Source organism: Saccostrea echinata, unplaced genomic scaffold (assembly GCF_033153115.1).
Source record: "Saccostrea echinata isolate AGI-Se365-2 ecotype Australia unplaced genomic scaffold, CSIRO_AGI_Sech_v1 ptg000002l, whole genome shotgun sequence".
Classification (NCBI taxonomy): domain Eukaryota; kingdom Metazoa; phylum Mollusca; class Bivalvia; order Ostreida; family Ostreidae; genus Saccostrea; species Saccostrea echinata.
The window spans coordinates 16,161,158-16,175,222 of NW_026889751.1; the positions used below are offsets into that span (position 1 = coordinate 16,161,158).

Sequence of the window (14,065 nt, forward strand, 5' to 3'; positions counted from 1 at the left end):
AAATTTCTCTGTAATACTTTCAAAACGCTACTCCTCCTACAGTTTTGGTCTGATTTCAATAAAACTTGGCACACAAGTAGAATACACAAAGATACATAATTCTGTCTGATTTCGATGAACGGTGTTGCCATGGTTACTAAAAATGAAAATTTCCTTGAAAAACTTTCAAAACGCTATTCCTCCTATAGTTTTGGTCTGATTTCAATAAAACTTGGCATATAAGTAGACTACACTAAGATACATAATTCCCTATATCAGTTTTTAATTTAAATGAACGGTGTTGCCATGGTTACTAAAATTAGAAATTTCTCTGTAATACTTTCAAAATGCTACTCTTCCTACAGTTTTAGTGTGATTTCAGTATAACTTAGCACACTAGTAGACTACACTAAGATACATAATTCTGTACATCGTTTTTTTTTTTAGATTTCGATGAATGGAGTAGCCATGGTTACTAAAAATAGAAATTTCCTTGAGATACTTTCAAAATGTTACTCCTCCTACAGTTTTGGTCAGATTTCAGTATAACTTGGCACACAAGTAGACTACACTAAAATACATAATTGTCTTTATTGTTTTTTGATTTTGTTGAATGATGTTGCCATGATTACTAAAATCGAAATTTCTGTAAAATTCTTTCAAATGGCTACTCTTCCTAGGACACAGTTTTAGTCTGATTGCAATAAATCTTGCCACAAAAAGAGACTAAACCTAGGATCATTATTGATTTCTATTTATTGCTGTTGCAAAGTTTCAAGTCCAAGTGCTACTTTTATCTTCCTTCATTATAAGTACATACCAGTGGAGCTACAGTCTCATTAGAGACTTCTGGTTTGTTTTAGTATGGTCAAATCAGGGTAATGTGGTACTGTATGAAAAAAAAATTTGGTTGTGAAAGAAGTTGGTGGGTGCACCCCCCCCCCCCCCCCCCCCTCCTTTTGAAATAGGATTTTTGAGTTTGGACAATTTTCCTTCTTTTTTTTTTTTTTTTTTTGCTTCTCAAAGTTTCTTCAGGTACATGTAAGTTGTCAATTTTTTTTGACTGCCTCCTCCTTCCTTTTCAAAAGTGATAAGTAAACTCATAGTGCCTGTTATTGACCTTTTTATTTATATTTTTAAGTTTATATTTAGTTTTGTATGCTTCTTGATCTTCATTGTCATTTTTATTCAACTAGACTACCTGAGAATGCTTGAATACTTTTTAACTATTATAGATACCAGTATATCTATACACATTTAGTAAAAGAATGACTATAAAGAGAACTTAAATGTATTCTTCATGAATTTGACAGATTGCAGCCATATGTTTTAGGTTTTTAGGCATGAAATTTCATTTTGTAGACTTGACATATATGCACTCAAAGCATTGACGCCAGTGACCTTCAGTGAGTGCTAAGTGTATGAACAAACAAATAATCTCTGTCTTGCTGTTGTCATATACATGTTTTGTAATCTTTGTTTGGTAACATAAGTATGATTTTAATTGCAACATACCTGTGTTAAATCTATTGTTGATAGATATATTGATGTGGACTTTGAACTCAGACCTGTGGATAACTTGTTTTAGATATAAGAAGAATGTTCCTGTTCACATTCAGCACATCCTTCTGTAGATGACACCAACTCAGACGTCTAGACAAGGAAGGAGATAACAGGTTCATGTAGAAGGTATGTAATGCATGTATGTTAGTTGTAGCTTCTGTTAATCTTAAGTAATTCTTCATAACTGGATTTATTTGTGATTAAGGAAAAGTCACTGGTATTACTAAGTAAACTTTAAACCACTAAATTTAATTATAAAGATTTACTAAACTTTAGTACCTTTATTAACATTGCATTCTGTGATATTCTGCATCAACAATGATGGAGGAGTACATAGTTTGGCTTTCTGTTACTTGTATTGTTAACGGTTCTTGAAGAGTCAAATTAGACCAAAAGTATCCAAACCATTAAGAAACTGTAAAAGAAAATTTTTATGCTCTGCAATGTATCCTACTCATACTCACCAACATTAGAGAAACACAAAAAAAACCAAACCAATTCCACCAAGGAAATGAAAAAAAACCCAAACCCTCGACCCCCCCCCCCCCCCCCCCAAAAAAAAAAAAAAACACCAAAAAACACACACAACAACAGCAAAACAATTTTTTTTTTTATCAAACTGGACTCATGAGATGCAAGTATTGGCACCTGACCTAACATTCCCAAGGAACAAAGAGAAGAAGAGGCCTGGGCCTATTAAAAAGATTATTCTCAAACATTCCCATGTCATGTGGATTCAAGTTTGTTCAATTTATGAACATTGGGGGTTAGGCTGTAAAAGGCATTAGGGTGGAGTTAAAATAGGGGATCAAAGTTTTTCTTTATGTATGTAAGAAAGGAAAAATCTGAAAAATCTTTAAAATCTTCACCACAACAACAAGGCCATGTAAATTATATTGATGAGAATGAGAGTCCTGAGAATGGTTAAGTTATGATCCTTTGGGACTAGAGTGGGGCTATAGGATGGGGTCATGGGAATATTGATAGGAAAACCTTTTGAAACAAAACAATCTTTTGAAGTGACAAAGGTGAGTGTTGTGGCCCTTGATCTCATTTTGTTTGGGTTCAATCCCTTTAGTCAAGGCTAAAGCATTTTGATTTCTTTTAAAAGAAATGATGTGTAATTTGGAAAGTTACATTAGTGCAGCTATATAAAAGTAAGAACTCTTTCCAGTAACTATTTAGGCTTATTTATCAATAAGTGTATAAAGAAGAATGGACCAATTTTACTGGTGACATCTATTAACAGAATGAGTGTTAGACATAGTCTAATAAGGCTGTGGCCGTCCTGTAGAGGGGCAATAACTCTGACTAGACAACATCTACAGAGACCAGCTCTACCATGTACAGGCCCACAGCAATCAGGAATACATTTCAGCAATGGTCAGTACAAAGTAACAAAGAACCAACTTTTCACTATCATAAGAAGGCAGGCCATTTATTAAAACAATTCCGTGGCTGCATGGAAGTTTGTATTTATTGGGTAGTTATTAGGCACTGGTTTGAAGTATAATTACAAATTAATTCATCTAGCTTAAGGACAGATGATACAAACAAAAAATGGATCTATGATGTTCAAAATTCTACCTTTTGCAACAATCCTTATAAATTTACACAACTTTGTATCACTTAATAAGACATTCTTGTTAAACTTTGAATGAAAAATTAAAATCTGTTTGGCTAAACATCCATTTTACTAAATAAATATAAACATGACTATAGTTATTATTTTTCATGGTTTTTGAAGAAAGTTTATTTGTATCATCTATCCTTAAATTTGAGTTTATTTGTATCATCTATCTTTAAATTTGAGTTTGTGTTTCCAGCTATTTGTGAGTCTAATTACATGTAGCTGTGTTTTTAGTATAGCTATTTTTCTTTCTGTATAGAGTGTTTCACATGCAACCATTTTCTTACTTATTTGATATGCAGACAGAAAAATTTAAAACTTTTATACCAAATTATATCCAAATTTGAGTTTGTGTTTTTAGCAGTTAGTTTGAAATATAAAGATGTCATTTACATGTATTTTCTCTCTGTCTAGCTGTTTGTCAGTCTAGCTGTCTGTCTGTCTGTCTGTCTGTTTCTCAGTTTATCTACCTTACTAAATGTCTGATAAGCTGTTTTATGTTGTTTTTTTTTTGTGTGTGTAAAGCTCTCTGTGTGTCTAGCTATTTGTCTATGTAGCTGTTTGCCTTTCTGTGTTGCTGTCTGTCTGTCTAGCTTTGTGTCTGTATAGCTATTTGTCTATGTAGCTGTCTGTCTAGTTGTCTGGCTTTCTGTGTAGCAGTCTGCCTATCTAGCTGTGTGTCTGTATAGCTGTTTGTCTGTGTAGCTGTCTTGTCTAGTTGTCTGGCTTTCTGTGTAGCAGTCTGTCTGTCTATTTGTCAATGTAGTTTGCTCTCTTTTCTCTTTGAAAGGGGGGGGGGGGGAGGCAGTAGTAATCAAATATTTTGTACTATACATATATGTATTTTTGAATCATTCTTCTGTATTTTGACTTAGGACAGATGTTACCAGCAGTTTGTTTCAGAGTGTATTGTTCAAACTCTGTTTCCTCTGAAAAGGTAAAGATTTCTTTTGTGATATTTGTACAGATTTCAAGGTAAAATGACAGTATGTTGTATCATGATGATTTTATGAGAGAAAAAGAAGATAAAAATCTTATTCATGCAAATTTAGTATGTATAACATGAAAAGAGAAATTTAGTATACCATGAAGGGAGGAATTTAGAAACATGCTATGTTTATTACTGATGTGTATATTATGTGCAAGATACGACTTTAATTAAAAATTAACTAGCTAAAGTAAAAAAAAAAATGATTAAACATATACTATGATTACTTAAAAAAAAAATCCGGAACTTGGGAGGCTTGAACCAGAGACCTCAAGCACGAAAACAGTTCAGCATACACCATTAGGCTACGCACGCTATTGAAAACTTCTGTGTCTTTTGTGTATATATATAGCCCTGTGTAAGAGTCTTTCGGAAAATAGGATAACTGAAGTATATAGACAGTTTTTGATATGAAGACCAAGTTAAACCAAAAAGATTTTGATATAACAGTATACTGTGATATCAAAAGAACGTAACCCATTCAAAATTTGTATGGCTTAAGTTGGTTCAAATACACAAATCTGTATTTTTTCAATGCTCACTCAATAGTTCTCCATATATCCCATGCAAAATCTGTAAATTTCATTGCTCTTGTCTGAGATAATTTTGATAATTTTGAGTATTTTTGCCAAGTACTGGTATAATTTGTATTTGCTTATAGCTAGATTTATGTAATATCATAAAATATTGAAATATTTTGGATGTTTGCAATTTCGCTATACTGTAGGCCATTTGGTATACTAAGTGCACTATACCTCTTTAGTAAACTATGAAGGGAGGAGTTTAGTATACCCTGCTTGGGGAAATTAAGTACACCATGCAGGGAGAAATGTTGTATTAATACTATGCAGGGAGAAATTCAATATACAATGCAAGGAGAAATTTAGTATACCATGCAGGGAAGAATTACCATAAGTATACCATACAGGGAGAAATGTAGTATACCGTGCAGGGAGAAATTTAGTATACCATGCAGGGAGAAATTAAGCATACAATGCAAGGAGAAATTTAGTATACATGTACCATGAAGGGGGGAATTTAGTATTCCATGCAAGGAGAAATTTAGTATTCCATGCAGGGAGAAGTTTAGTATATCATGCAGGGAGAAATTTAGTATACAATGCAAGGAGAAATTTAGTATATACATGTACATGTACCATGCAGGGAGAAATTTAGTATACAATGCAAGGAGAAAATTGGTATATCATGCAGGAAGAAAGATTATTATTGAAGATGAAAGTTTTATAAAGGAAACATATCTCAGTTTTATTAACTTAGAGTGATCTCTGGCGACAAAGCTTCATTCCTATATCATCTTTGGTTGAAGGGGAGCAAAATCTATCAATTTCATGGTCTCTCTCTTGATCCCTGGGGCCCTAAGGGTGATGCCAAAAGCATCAAAATTAATGCAATTTACAAAAATCGTTTTTACTCCTTGACATATAGCAGTCAAACTGTTTGCATGATTATAATACACATACATATGGTTACCATTTTTCCAGAATAAAGAAATAAAAGTTTTAGCTGAAGAAGTAGGTCAAAAGGTGAAGATTACATGGAAAAATGGTACAGAATCAATGTAAGTGTAATGTAACAGCAATTTACCCAATAACAAAGCCAGTAAACTGTGATTTAATTGCCTTGATTTTCTTGTTTGTGCAAGAAAGATAAATGCTTTGTTTCAAATACATATGAAAATGAAATTGGGACAATAAAAAAACTTTTACTTCCAAGATTTTTTTTTTCATTTTATTCACATCAATACACAAGATTAAATTTCAAAGTTTAATTACATTTGGGTAATACTTGTATAGATTAATTGTATAATAATTATTATATACAAATTTTTGAGTGAATATTTCAGGTTCCATAGCATTTGGTTGAGAAACAACTGTCATTGTTCGGAATGTAAGCAGGACCACTCAGGCCAGAAGCTCATAGACGTAGGTCAAATAAGATATGACACAACGGTCAAAAAAGTCACAGATTCAGGTGATCAACTGCGAACTTAGCACTTAGCATTTCTGCAATATTTAGTGTGTGTTTTGATCAGTTGTAATCAATATTGATTGATATTGATTTTAATACATGTACTTGGCAATCTTTGCATTGAATCTCAAAATGGAGTTTGCATTCTTTAAAACAAATGGAGGATAATCCTTTATTTAATTCTAGATTGCTAATCTTTTAGTTCACCTGAGCAAATGGTTCAAATGAGCTTTTCTGATCTTAGTGTCTGGTTTCTGTCCATCTGTCATGTGTTGTCTATAAACTGTTCACATTTTCAACTTCTCTGAAACCACCAGGACAGTTTTAGACAAACTTGCCACAAAGCGTTCTTGGATGAAGAGGATTCGAGTTTGTTCACATGAAGGGCCACATCCTCTTTCGAGGGGAGATAGTTAAGAATTAACTTTGGTGGCATCTTTTAAACAGATTTATCTCAAAAACCACTGGGCCAGAATAGACTTTACATTGGAATACATGTATATAGGAAACTAGAAACATGCCCATAGGACATGAATGCCCCACCCAGGGTTCATTGTAATGCAACGTGTAAAGAAATGTACCTTGCTTCTTTGTTTAAGATTATGGAAAATGGGGAATAATGAGGTCAAGGTCACAAGGAAGGTTAAAGTCAGAAAATTGTGACACAGTTGAATAGCCCTCTAGTATTAATTTACATTTAAGCCACAATAGGGGATCAAAGTTTTACAGGGAATATATAAGGGCCGTGATTATGCAAGCATTTGTTCAAATTATGGCCCCCTTTGAGTAGGGAGGGGCCACACTAGGGGATCAATATATGAAAAGGAAATATATAAGGATTTTAAAAAAATCTTTTGAAAAGTAGCAGGGCCAAACTAAATACATTTGGCATTCATAGGGTATGATTTTTTTTATGTGAATAAAGTGGGAAAATATTTTTATGCCCCGCCATGAATATGGCCGGGGCATATAGTGTTTGTCCTGTCCGTCTTCTGTCCTTCCGTCCTTCTGTCACACTTTGCATTTAGCTCTGTTCAAAGCTCAGTTTCAAAGAAACTATCCAAGATATTTTTATCAAACTTCATATGCTGATAGATATTAATGAAAGCTATGCAACTGCATCAACATTTTTTGACCTTGACTTTTCCTTTGACCTCACTTTTCTTAAATTAGTGTTTAGCTCACTTTTAAAGATACCATTCAAGATAATCTAATCAAACTTCATATGCTGATACATACTGATGAGAGCTATTCAACTGCATCAATATTTTTTTTACCTTGACCTTTCCTTTGAGCTTGACCTCACTTTTCTTAAATTAGTGTTTTGTTCAGTTTTAAAGAAACCATTCATAATATTTTTTTCAAACTTCATATGCTAATACATACTGATGTAACCTTTTCAACTGCATCAAAAATTTTAACCTTGACCTTTCCTTTGACCTTGACCTCACTTTTCTTAAATTAGTGTCAAACTTCATATGCTGATACATACTGATGAGAGCTATTCAACTGCATTAATATTTTTTTCACCTTGACCTTTCCTTTAACCTTGACCTCACTTTTCTCAGTTTGTGTTTAACTCAGTTTTAAAGAAACCATTCATAATATTTTTATCAAATTTATATGCTAATACATACTGATGTAACCTTTTCAACTGCATCAACATTTTTTGACCTTGACCTTTCCTTTGACATTAACTTCATTTATTTTAAATTAGTGTTTAGCTCAGTTTTAAATAAACCATTCAAAATATTTTTATCAAACTTAATATGCTGATACGTATTTTTGAGAACTATTCAACTGCATCAAAAACGTTTGACCTTAAACTTTTCTGGGACCTTGACCTCATTTTACTTAAATTTGCATTTTGCTTAATTTTAAAGAAACCATTTAAGATATATTTATGTAAGCTTATGCACTTTGAAAATTTATCATCTATATCCAACTTTTTAGATTTCAATTTCAATTTTAAAGAAACTATTCAAGATATTCTCATCAAATTTCATACACTAATATAAATTTTCATGTTGCATTACTAATATACCCTCAGCGGGGCATTCCTGTCCTATGGACTTATTTCTAGTTTTTCTTTATCTGATGATGAACAGCAGGGCCAAGGTGAATCAGTGAGTGTTGTGGGCTAGGGGTCTCTTATTATCTTTATTGACTTCTTAAATCAGAATGAAACATATTGTATATCTATCCCAAATTCCATAATTTAGAGAAAGAATACATTGCAGCTTTCTTAGATCTAAGACTTATAAACCTTACGAAGTCACTTAAGTGTCCCACTTTTTGATTATTTAAACAATCTGGACTGCTCTTGACCTTAGATCAAGTGGTCCTACAATCCAAGGGCATGTTGTACTTTGACTGTTTGATAAACAAAATATTTCTAATGCTTTTATCCAGAAAAGGCATTGCAATATGCTTAATTGCATAAATAATATAACAAATACATTGAATTCAAATTCTGACTAGCAGATGTGTTGTGACTTAACAAATTACAACAGTACAAGTTGTGTGGTAAATTTGAAAACATGAGAAACAAACTTCTTTATAGTTACAAAGATTATTATTATTATGATATAATTGGTCTATCTTTCTACAGGATTTTAAATTCTTATTTATGTGGCATTGTTCCATTTTTTTTTAGGTGATGATAAACTCAGAATACTGTGGTCAGATGAACACAGGGGAGAAGTACCTCTGGATTTTCTTATAGAGCATGGCTACTCTGATTTGACCAATGATTTTAGGCCTTCTTCCATGGTTAGCAAGCCAAAATCATACCCTACACTGGACTTCTCTAAAGTCGTGTCTGGGCAACAAGGAGTTCTTCAGTAAGGATTTCTAAATGTTCTTCATGTTGATTTTAAACTTTGTGATTGTTTCTGTCAAAGTTTTGCAAATTAAAATTTATATGCTGTTCACTAATAGAGGAAAATAAAACTGAAGTTAATGAGCAAGATGGATATTACTGTATGCTGTTTCTACACAGACTTTGTGATGGTTTGAAAATCAAAAAAATTAACTTAGAAAATTTAGAAGAAGTATTTATATACACACTTTTTATGCCCCCAAAGATTTAAGTCCGGAGCATAATGTTTTTGCTGTCCTTCTATCTGTCTGTCTGTGAAAACTTCAATATATGGCTCTAAATTCTGAATTGTAATAAGCACACATATTCAACTATAAATGCTCTTTCAAATGTAAGCAGATCAAAGACTCTGTGTTGACTGTTTGTCAATGATTTACGTACTGTTATACAGTACAGTCAATACCACTCCTTTATTTTTCACATATCCATTCAGTCCAAAACTTATTGTACATGGTTAAGCACAAGTGTCTCTGGTCAAAACCATGTACATCCATGGTTGGATTGTCTATCAAAATATCATGGTTGTAGTGTCAGTCATTGAGTATTGTAGATACATTAAGGTATCAAACAAAGTGCATGATATCTCCCTTACTAAAATAATTTCTTTGAAAGAGATTGAATAATATTTCCCTTATAATATAGATTGGAAAAATCAAGACAGAACTATCATAATGATATTAAATTGCCAACATACCAAAGCTGAAAAGTCCCATTTTGAAGTTCAACTGTACATGCATTAAAAACATAATTGCTTACTTTTAATTACAGGTGGTTGAGAGATCTTAATGAATATGGTGTCTGTTTATTGAAGAACGTACCATTAGAAGAGGGAATGGTTTGCAAGGTAAAGTGATTTGAATTTTTCAAATTGTTGCTTAATCTCATGAAATTGAAGATGTTTTGGCTCACCTGAGCCAAAGGCTTAAGTGAGTTTTCTGATTGAAATTTGTCCGTTATCTGTCGTTATTGACCTAGTTCATAAACTTTTCATGATATCATGTTCTTCTCAAGAATCATTTGGTTAATTTCAACTAAACTTGGCCCAGAGTATCTTTGGGTGAAGGATTCAAGTATTCAAATTAATTAAGAGCCATGCCCTTGTCCAAGGGGGAAATAATCAAAGAAAACGCAAAAATAGAGTTGGATTATCTAAAAAAAAATCTTCTCAAAAACTACAGGTCCAGAAAAGATTAAAATTACATGAAGGCTTCCTGACATGCGGTAGTATAGATTTGAATTTTGTTCATATTATGGCTAACATTGTTAGGGTGGGGTCAGAATATGGAATCAAAGTTTTACAGTGGAATATGAACTGGAAAAAAAATTTTGATTTAAAAATCTTCTGATGAAGAACAGCAGGGATGTGATTAATCTTATTGATATGGAAACATCCTCAGATAGTGTAGCTTCAAATCATGCCCCTCCACCCACCCCCACTTGGATTGAGTCAGGCTACAATAGAAGATCAAACATTTACATGTGAATGTATATTAAGAAAAATCTTTTAAAATCATTTCCCCAAGTCCATGATTAGTGATATTATTGTGCAAACATTGTCAGGTAGTGTAGATGTAAGTTTGATCAAATCTGCCCCCCCCCCCCCCCACCCCACCTGAGGGCAGGGTGGGGTCACAGGATCAAAGTTTTACATATTATATGTGCATTATATGGGAACAAATCTGTAAAAAAAAAATTCTTCTGAAGAACACCAAAGCCATGATTACAGTAAAACTAGATTTTGACGAACTTGCTTATAAGGAAATCTCTGTAAAATTGAATTTTTTATGAATCCCTCAGAATATTTTTCACCATGATATTCCTTATACAGATATAAAGAATTTCTGTTATAATAAAGCAAAATTCAAGGTCCTAGTGACTTCCTTATACATGTAACTGAGTTTTACTGTATTTTAACATGCAGGTGTCCCCAGATAGTGTAGATTCAAGTTTGTTTAAATCATTTCCCTTAGGTGTAGGGTTGGATTACAGTAAGGGATCAGAGTTTTTCAATGGAATTTATAGAATCAAATGTTTTCACAGAGTAGCAAGGCCACACTAAATTTAAAATCTGAAGTTGTGTGGATTCATTTTTTTTAAACTAAAAGACTCTAGGGTAAGGGTAGGCAAATTTTACTCATAGCATGTGTACACAAAAAAAAAATTGTAAAAAATTCTTCTCCAGCAAGGTCATGTTAGTCATATTTATAGCATCCGTATTGAGTGTGGATTCAAGTTCAATTAAACCAATACCCCTTGAGGCAAGGTAGGGGCCACAAAAAGGGGTCAGCATTTTTCATGGTAAGAAAGAGAGCAAGAAATGTTTTAAAAATCTGCTGTCAGAAGAAGAACAGTTGGGCCAGAGTGACTCAGGTGAGCGTTGTGGTCTATGAGCCTCTCATTTTGAACTATGGGTACAAACTTATGGATTCACCATATTAGGATGCTCACCACCAACCTAGTTGGGGCTTGAATAATTATACCAATGCTCCGGAGGAGAGGGGGGTTTATTGTTTCACCCCTGTGTGTGTGTCTGTCTGTCTGTCCATAACAAATTTTCGTTGCAGTTTTCTCAGCAACTACTCATCACAGATGATTGAAATTTTAGCACACTCTTTGTTTAGGCATGCCATATGGTGGAATTCATTTTTGTGTGAATCCAATGTCAACTTTCTGTTTATCTGTGCATCTGTCCGTACCATACATAACAAATTTTGGTCACAGTTTCCTCAGCAAATACTCATTGCAGATGCATGAAATTTTAGCACACTCTTTGTTTAGGCATGCCATATGGTGGAATTCATTTTTGTGCGAATCTGATGTCAACTTCCTGTTAATCCGTGTCTCTCCCTATCATACATAACAAATTTTGGTCGCAGTTTTCCCAGGAATTACTTATCGCAGATGCTTGAAAGTTTAGCACATTCTTTGTTTAGGCATGTCATATGGTGGGATACATTTTTGTGAGAATACGATGTCAACTTCCAGTTTATCAGTGCATCTGTCTGTACCATAGGCCTACATAGCAAATTTTGGTTGCAGTTTTCAGCAACTATTCATCGCAGATGCTTGAAATTTTAGCACACTCTTTGTTTAGGCGTGCCATATGGTGGGATTCATTTTTGTACAGATCTGATGTCAACTTCATGTTTATCCGTGCATCTGTCCGTACCATACATCACAAATTTTGGTCGCAGTTTTCTTAGCAACTACTTATCGCAGATGCTTGAGAGTTTAGCACACTCTTTGTTTAGGCATGTCGTTTGGCAGAATTTATTTTTGTACGAATCTGATATCAACTTCCTGTTTATCCCTGTGTCTGTCCATAAATGAACTTGTGTATTTACATCAGAGCGGGGGTATTATTAGTGAGCATTGGCTCACAGACTTCTTGTTTTATTTATTTTTCATCTGTACATTTTATATATTACATATGTGTATCTTTAAGATCTCAGGGGGAAACATTATTGTTTACAGGTAGCAGAATTAATTGCACCAGTGCAACAAACAATCTATGGAATTGTAAGTACTTTTCTTTTGTACTTAGCATCATTTCATTCTAATTTACACTTCTTTATGTAAATCTAAGATGAAATAAATATTGAACATTAAAAATGGCAAATTTTTAAATAGAAACGTTGGATTTAAAGTATTCATGGCAAGATGTAATAACTTTTAGAAGAAAGGTGTCAGTCATATCATATCATGAATGCAAGCCGTATAGCATAAACTATATTTATTGAGGCATTTTTTGACATTTGAATGTAACTATTACCTCTGGGTTATATCTTTCACACTTTCAAAACTCTTACATTAAGGTCCCTCTATACACTGCACTCTAAAGGGTATGTGTATTTTTATGCAGTCAGTTAAGTCTAAAATAAATTGAAATCTACGTAGTATTACTTGATTTATAATCAATCAAACCATTCTTAGCATTTCATTTGGCCAAGATAAATTATTGAACACTTTATTTGCATGTTATTTTCCTCATTTAATATTAAAATCTTCATAATATGTATAACTTTCTCAATGTCCAAAAAGCATTTTTCAATAGTACATGTATATAGGAGGGTACTTAAGCTAGAAACACTGTATATATTTTGAATGACTAAGTACATATAATTAAAGTTTGGATGTTATTGATTTGCAACTGTTTACTTTATTGCCAAAAAATTACTGATGTGGGGTTAAAGTTTTGTGATTTGAGGAAAAGACTTTGTGTATGGAGATTAAATTTTGTGATTGAAGGAGTGGTGTTGTTTTGGATTTGAAATTTTGCGTTTTGTGGTAGGCATGAATTCAATGGTCTCTTGATACCATAAAAATGGGGAAAATTAGACCTCCACAAGAAAATTAATGTTTTTACAGTCACTGTGTTTCTTTTATTTTGCTTTTAATGTATGAAAATATTCATGTAATTAAAATGGTATTTGCAAATATTCTGAATGCTGATTTTCTTAGAAAGATTAGTGTTGTGTCAAGGGAGATAATGCACTTTTGTTCTGCGTTTGATTTGTAGCAGTTTGACGTGGTGAGTAAGCCCAGTCCTATCAATGTAGCATACTCCTCAGTGGGCCTCGACTTCCACATGGATCTCATCTACTACGAGTCGGCCCCAGGCTTACAGCTTCTACACTGCATGAAGTAATTAAAGTGTTATAATAAAATAGCTCACTGCAAGTAACTTTTGAAATACCACTAATCAGTTTGTAAATCTGAAATTAATCTGCAGTATGTGAAATTTTAAAGTTCCTAACACTTGCGATATAAATGTATTTTATTAAATAAAACATGGAATTTTTTAGTATAATTGATTATTGAGTATGTCAGTAGTGGTGATTTCTGGTAATTTATTATTATATAATGTTTCAGGTTTGACGAATGTGTTGAAGGAGGGCAGAGTATTCTTCTAGATCTCTTTTATGTTGCTGAAGTTTTCAGAAAATCAAACCCTGATGAATTCCAAACCCTGACACGAATACCAACTACATTTCAAAAAATTCACTATCAGAGGTTAGAATGAACATGATTTATT

At 33.1% G+C, this 14,065-nt stretch overlaps 1 protein-coding gene across 1 annotated transcript in view; it reads left to right on the forward strand.

Annotated features, from left to right (window-relative positions):
* Nucleotides 1-1,473: 1,473 nt before the first annotated feature.
* LOC133178064 (CSC1-like protein 2) overlaps nucleotides 1,474-14,065 on the forward strand; it is a 54,956-nt gene continuing 42,364 nt past the window's right edge. Inside the window, exons 1-10 of the mRNA XM_061312831.1 lie at nucleotides 1,474-1,668; nucleotides 2,792-2,925; nucleotides 4,048-4,109; nucleotides 5,663-5,739; nucleotides 6,025-6,152; nucleotides 8,806-8,992; nucleotides 9,799-9,874; nucleotides 12,505-12,549; nucleotides 13,550-13,674; nucleotides 13,903-14,043. Coding sequence (XP_061168815.1) covers nucleotides 2,793-2,925; nucleotides 4,048-4,109; nucleotides 5,663-5,739; nucleotides 6,025-6,152; nucleotides 8,806-8,992; nucleotides 9,799-9,874; nucleotides 12,505-12,549; nucleotides 13,550-13,674; nucleotides 13,903-14,043 — 974 coding nt within the window. The 5' untranslated portion in view covers nucleotides 1,474-1,668; nucleotide 2,792. The remainder of the gene's footprint in view (nucleotides 1,669-2,791; nucleotides 2,926-4,047; nucleotides 4,110-5,662; nucleotides 5,740-6,024; nucleotides 6,153-8,805; nucleotides 8,993-9,798; nucleotides 9,875-12,504; nucleotides 12,550-13,549; nucleotides 13,675-13,902; nucleotides 14,044-14,065) is intronic.